Source organism: Lactuca serriola, chromosome 4, assembly GCF_051521515.1.
Source record: "Lactuca serriola cultivar US96UC23 chromosome 4, Lser_US96UC23_V15, whole genome shotgun sequence".
NCBI lineage: Eukaryota > Viridiplantae > Streptophyta > Magnoliopsida > Asterales > Asteraceae > Lactuca > Lactuca serriola.
In genome coordinates this window covers 116,475,982-116,482,990 of record NC_136411.1, presented here as the reverse complement: position 1 = coordinate 116,482,990, position 7,009 = coordinate 116,475,982, and the positions used below count along the sequence as shown (strand labels likewise).

The 7,009-nt window shown below is 30.4% G+C and overlaps 1 protein-coding gene across 1 annotated transcript; it reads left to right on the top strand.

The window, feature by feature from the left end:
* Window positions 1-3,571: 3,571 nt before the first annotated feature.
* NAC036 (NAC domain containing protein 36) lies at window positions 3,572-5,442 on the top strand. Its single transcript, XM_079039783.1, has 3 exons — window positions 3,572-3,792; window positions 4,145-4,413; window positions 4,732-5,442. The coding sequence occupies exons 1-3, from the start codon at window positions 3,624-3,626 to the stop codon at window positions 5,314-5,316; spliced, it is 1,023 nt and encodes a 340-aa protein (XP_078895909.1). The 5' UTR covers window positions 3,572-3,623; the 3' UTR covers window positions 5,317-5,442.
* Window positions 5,443-7,009: the final 1,567 nt, after the last annotated feature.

Below are 7,009 nucleotides of genomic sequence, written 5' to 3'. Positions count from 1 at the left end.
CACAGATAGAAGGAGTCGATCGCTTCTTCGTTTTTTCTGATGCGCACACACGAGATGGAGAAGAGAAAGCACGACCCCTTTTCTTCCTTCCTGACGATCGATTCTTGATTTCGCATAATATGGAGAAGGAGAACACGAGGTACATGTTGTTTCTTTTCCTTGGATTTCCCCAAATATTGACCTTATTTGTAAAGGAACAATTTCCAGTTACTCGTTTTGTCATCTGTGATCAACATAGATCACAAGTTAAATTAAGTTCTGTAAATACTTTGGCAATTTGCAGGAAATACTCCCAATTCCCATGGACAACCGAAATGTCTAGTACAAATCTGTTAGAATTCATCAATGCCCACTATGTGTTTGATGTAATTACTGAATCAGGAGTACAACAAATTATCTCTATTAATGTTATTATTTGTGTGCTATAATGTTATTGGAATTTGATTTTATGTTTGTTCACAGGTTTTCGTTACAATAATGATTCAGTGGCTGTGGTTAAAAAAATGGGGGTTCTACCATTTTCAATCAAAACCGAAGCCACATAAACATTTATGCTTTTTTTTTCTTCGATCGTATGGAAACCGAACACAGGAGATATACCCTCCTGTGTAACTCATTTGATGTTGATGGTTCTGAATTGGTTTTTTTCATTCATGATTCATAGAAAATGTGGTGATTTAGGGAGCGCCCTTAAAGTGTTTGATGAAATGCCAAAGAGAAATATGACAATCTCACATTGTATACATGGTTAGTGATGGAATCACCGATTAATGAGGAGATGCTGGTAAGTTTACATGAAGTTTATTGATCTTTGATTAAGTTTTTTGAGTTGGGTTTTTGTAATTTTTTATTTTTTTCAGAAATTCAGAGACACCATTCTTTGATGGCAGAGAACTTGTAGTTGGAAGTATTGATGATTCAATCTATGTTTATGATGTTGAAGCAAACATCTATCCTGATCATAGATTTGATGTTGAAGCAAACTGACTTTTCTTTATGTTTATGATGTTGAAGCAAACATACACATGGGCTGATCAAAACTTTGACCTTGTTTACCTTTTTATAATATTTCCATTCTGAAAGAATAGTTTATTATATAAGAGTATTATTGCTTTATTCTCATAGGATTTGTAGTTAATTAATTATATGTTTAATGTGCAGTTGTTACAAGTGTATCACTACAAAGTATTTGACAATAAATTTGTGATAGAAATGGCTTGAAGACCTGATGGGAAAGGCTCATTGTATAAAATCAATCTCATGCAATACAATTCTGACAGAATGTCAATGTCACAAAATGTCAATCTCATAGAATGCTAGCATATTTTGAATTGGCTTAGAGGTCAATCATACACAAGACATCTAGAATGTTGTTATTTTTTAAGAATTATACTTGGTATTCTATCAGAATGTTTGTTATAATTCAATGAATCACAATCGTACAATATAATTATTTGGTATATTATTAGTTCAAGAATCGATTTTGTGTATTCTTTCAGAATATATTTACTAGTTTATGGTTGACATTCTGTCATTCTGACAGAATAAAGTCAAAAAAATATGTTTACTACTTTATGGTTAAAATTCTATCATTCTGACAGAATAAAAATGGATTTTTAATTTTAAATTAATTGAAAATATTTAGATTTTTAAAAATAAAGGAATTAATTATCCCTAAAAATTCAAAAATTTCCTTTTTTAATATAGGTTAATTGACTAGAATGCCCTTATGCTCAAATTTATGTGATTATATGGTACATGTTATCCTATTCTACTATCATAGACCCTCAGATCATGGCATTTGATTATATTCCATCCAATGGTCCAGATCTGTGCATTCTGGCACAAAATAGTTACTAAAAACAAAATAACCTAACCATATATATATATATATATATATATATATATATATATATATATATATATATATATATATATGAAAAGTAAATATACTCTTAAAAATATATAAGTTTAGACACCCAAGGTATAAAAATATGTAGTTTCAATTAATGAATTAATTTTTTGAAAACAAAAAAATACAATTTCCATAAAACATTTGCTATGTTTCCTAAAGTCCCCTAATATTGATAACATCGAAGTGACATCCTCCTTCATCGCTTGCTTCGATGATCGGCTGCCCATCATATGAAATTGACTCACCAAAAAAATACTTCAGAGAAATCGAATTCAAAGAAAAAACATAACGTTTTCAAAAATCGCAATTCAAAGAAAAAACGATTTCAAAGAAATTTAATTTTTAAAAAATCCTTCAAGAAACTACATAGTTTCCTTATGTTGATCACATGGTTCTAAAGAAATTGGAGTTAACAAAAAACGATTTAATAGAAATTGAAATTCACCAACAATTATTTCATTCAAATCGGAATTCAATTAAGAGAGTTCTTAGAAATCGCAACCCACAAGTATTTGTCTTAACTTATACATGTTTTAAGGAGTATTGAACTTCTACAACCTGAAAAGTTATAAGGGAAAAGTCTCATCCGCATGACATATAAACTCTTTTTTGTGATAACTTAGCAATAAGTATTCTTAATTTACATAGAATATAGATTACAATATACCACATTGTTACAAATACGACTATGGTTTTAAAAATTCAAACAATAAACGTTATACAATCTTTCTTTCTCTCTTGGATTTTCATAATGATTACCAATATCAACAATGGTTTCATAATTGTCTAAAAACCTATTTATGCAACTGGAATGTACGTAAATCATCTTTATTTTAGTTTTGTTTTGGATACACACCAACACACATTAAGATTTTTTAACTAAATACTTGATATGTAGATGTATTTCATATCAAATTTTGATTTAGTTTCATCATGAAAAACCGACGATACATTTCATAACCATATATTTTTACATTTAATGGGTTTTGATATTTTATTAAATAGAAATATAATTGAAAATTGTATTTATTTATTATCTTATATTAAATATCAAACAAATTGTAACGGTTGTTTCAACAAAAACACATTATAATTTAATATTAAAATAGATAAGACTTGAAGTTAAAAATTATTATGTATTAAAAAAAATTACTTATATTTTTTGTCCTCTTGACAAAAAAACCACCATTGATATTTTGTTTACAATTTAACCATTGAAGCATATTATTGTTTGCGGTAATCTTTAAATTGAATCAAATTGCAAATAATAACCGATTTAAGTTGTTAAATTGAAAAAGAAAATCATAGGTGACTTTTTTTTGTCAATGAAGCCAAAATATAAGAATTTTTTTAGAGATTTCGGTTTATCATATTATAAACTTGTAATATATAACCCAACACATCAAGAAAATAATACATGCAATAAAATAATATAATTTAAAATACGTTAGTTCTACATACAATTTATACCCGATAAGCAGAGGCTTCAAAACTGTGGAAAAATCTTTGCCTGGAAAATATGTATAACAGCCGCGTGACCCCACCGTAAATTCTACAACTGACCCCATCTTGGCAGAAGTCCTTGGCCTTGTTATAAAGACTTCACTCATCAAGTCTACCCCACAAACCAACTCTTTATAAATACAAACGAATTGCACAAACAACTCAATTCAAAAAGCTTACAAAACATAAAGACTTCGAAACGACTATGGATGCAACTTATAATCTGGAGCTCCAATTGCCTGGTTTCCGGTTTCATCCGACAGAAGAAGAGTTGCTTGATTTCTATCTAAAAAAGATGGTATCTGGGAAGAACGCTCGCTTTGATATCATCGGCTATCTAAACATATACCTTTATGATCCTTGGGCTTTACCAGGTATTTGAGTTAGTTTGGTAGCAAAGAACCACACTGAGAGTTTTCTTTAATTATAAATCGTTTTTTTAAACTAAACGGGGTATAACTATATCGGCATTTGCCTTGTTTCATTTTATCTCTTTGAATTCGTAAGGCTATTTTTTGTCATATTAAGAAAGTTTTGCCACAAAATCAAAAGTAAAGACAAATTTTACATGATTTGTAAAACTATTACAATAATAGTAAACAAAGAGAAATGTACATACATATGAATGGAGTTTTGAAATGATTTGCAAAACGGAACTATATAATAATGAAATGAAAAGAAAATGAAATTTACGATTTTAACCTTGTGGAGCTTTTGAAACCACAGGATTGTCCAAGATTGGTGAAAGGGAGTGGTACTTTTTTGTGCCAAGAGATAGAAAGCATGGGAGTGGAGGGAGACCTAACCGAACCACTCAAAACGGATTCTGGAAGGCAACTGGTTCGGATCGTAAGATATTCAGTTTGTCCGACCCAAAGAAGCATCTCGGACTCAAAAAGACATTGGTTTTCTACAAAGGCAGAGCACCAAGGGGGAACAAAACCGATTGGGTCATGAATGAGTACCGTTTACCTGATAATTACCCATTAGCCAAGGTATACTACATAAAAATAAAAAACATATGTTATCATTTTAAAATAGAATATAATATGATTTTATTTGTGTATCAAATTAGACATTTGATATGTCTAAGAGGTTAATTAACTTTATTTTGTTCATGGTTGAATTTTCTTTTTTCCAAATTACGGAATAAGGTTGAATATTCTTTTTTCCAAATTACAAATCCCAATAAGGTTGAAGTTTCATTTTTTCCAACGTGTATATTGACTGTTGTTTCCCATATATTTTTAATAGTAATTATATCCATACACGAATTCAAATAAATTTTGGAATTGTAATGTTTGTTTTTGTAGGAAATAGTATTGTGCAAAATATATAGAAAGGCAACTTCTATGAAGGTGTTGGAGCAAAGGGCAGCAATGGAAGAAGAAACGAAGACTCTCCAAGTCCCCACTCCTTTATCTCCCGAAGAAACTATCTCATTCTACACACAAACAAACGAAATAGCACCACCGAATCCAATACCAGCAACACCAATGGAGTCTTGCCACGTGGTATCTGACAGCAACGATGAATTCTATCAAGACTTGCTACTTTTCATGGACGAAAAACTCAAAGATGAGTGTTCACCAGAATCATGCCATGTGGCATCTGATAATAAAGACGGATTACGACATGACAAAATGTTTACGTTTGATGAAAAGTTGAAAGAAGAACCTGATGTTATCAGCGATGCAACTAGCAGTAACATTGAAGATAGCACTAATAATAAGGTTTCCGGTTTAAGGGTACCGTTAGGAAAGGAGATGATACGAGAGCTGCAACTGCCCAAAATGAACATGGATTGGACCCAAGACTCCTTCTGGACTCAATTATGCAGTCCATGGTTAGAGAATATAACATTGACATCTCCTTATGCTAATATCCTTAATTTCTAAGTTTGTAGCATATATTGATTTAATTGTAGATTATATCTAAACGTTAAATAAAAATGGAACATGGCCCATTTTGTGAACTAACGTTGTCTTCCTATTTGAAGAAAATTGTAGTAGTTATTATTTTAATGATTAGGTGAAATGTGTAAAAGTTGTTAATAGGTTTGAAGTGAAAATATATATGTTATGCAAGCAATCAAAGAAATGCAATAAAACGACACATAAAAATGATGTAACCTACATCCATGGACAGAAACCAAGGATTATTTTATTTTATTTTATTTTATTTTTTAGAATAGCGAGTTAATATATGTATGAGATTGAATTCAGTACCTCTTTCTCAGAAAAAACGTTGTTAAACATCATGTTAGACAAGTGAGCTAGTCCAAACTTGTTTCTTGTATTACAAAATTGTTTCAAAATTGATACAATGAAAACCTATATATGCATAATTATAACCATAAAATTTATAACAACTATTGGGTTGAACACATACACAATAAATCTGAAATAACTTATGTGTGGTTTTATGTATATATTTTAATTGCTCAAGTTTTAAATTTATAAAATTGATTTTATCACAACTTGACTAATAAACACACTAAGTAGTTAGTAGTGTACTTAATCGTGCAATAGTATAGTTTGGGTAAGGCAATGTGTCGAATAATGGAATGGTAGTGATTGAAGACAAATCACAACATAACATCAAACATCGATAAACTGATTGAAGACAAATCTCTTTAGGTATTTTGGTTTTGAGTGGATTTCATCTCAAAATACTGGCTAACTACTAAGTGCAATGAATACTTATTTATTATTCATCGATTCCTAATATAACTAGCATTATGATTAGGTTACTAATCCTTTGATTTTAACACAACTATTAATTAGTGATCAAGTGAACAAACAATCATATAAATCAGTATTCAGTTCGTATTAAGCAAGATTTTATCTTTATTAACCCTAATGATCATAGGAGTTAAATCATGTATAGAATGATCATCTACTCATGCACACACATTAAAGTTAATCATTTTATTTCCTAAACCTAGGTTTTGATCCAACTCTAGTCATAATTATCAATGATCATGGACAACTATGATTCAAATTAACACACTTAGAATGATCATCTAAACTCTGTTAATTCAGCAATAGAGAATCAAGTAACACTCTTTAACACATATGGATCTTGTAATCAAACTTGACAAAATAAATTAAATAAGAATAAAAAATCCAAATAATAATTAATCCATAATCTCAAAGATTCATCAAATCATAAACACAAAGCAAAGGGTATCAACACCCAAATTAGAAAGTAAACACATATAGAATCACATTGGAATGCTAATCATGATTAGAACAGCAAACTAAATGATATCAGACATGAGTCCACTCTCTAATCCTTCAGATCTTTGCTCTGTATCAACTCAACAGTCCTCCAACTATCTTCTAGACCCTCAAAACGACTTCTTTCAGGTTTATTTTCTTATGGAAGAATTAGGGTTGAAGATATGTCATTAGGGGTAAGTTTCGACTCTATTTATAGCCTTTAACGTTGCCATGACGTGGAGAAATAGTTGCCACACCGTAGGAGCAGTTCTCTTCGCGTCAACAAAAATTTTCTAAATCTCCATGCCGTGGAAAGCTTTCCCTCACAGTGGTAACTGAGAATCAACCTTTTTGCAAAATAGGGACG

What these genes read in the sequence shown, in the direction of transcription:
- NAC036 (XM_079039783.1), top strand. Translation starts at nt 3,624, where the DNA reads ATGGATGCAACTTATAATCTGGAGCTCCAATTGCCTGGTTTCCGGTTT. An exon ending in TGATCCTTGGGCTTTACCAG is followed by an intron (nt 3,793 to 4,144) that starts GTATTTGAGTTA and finishes TTGAAACCACAG; the next exon opens with GATTGTCCAAGATTGGTGAA. An exon ending in ATAATTACCCATTAGCCAAG is followed by an intron (nt 4,414 to 4,731) that starts GTATACTACATA and finishes TTGTTTTTGTAG; the next exon opens with GAAATAGTATTGTGCAAAAT.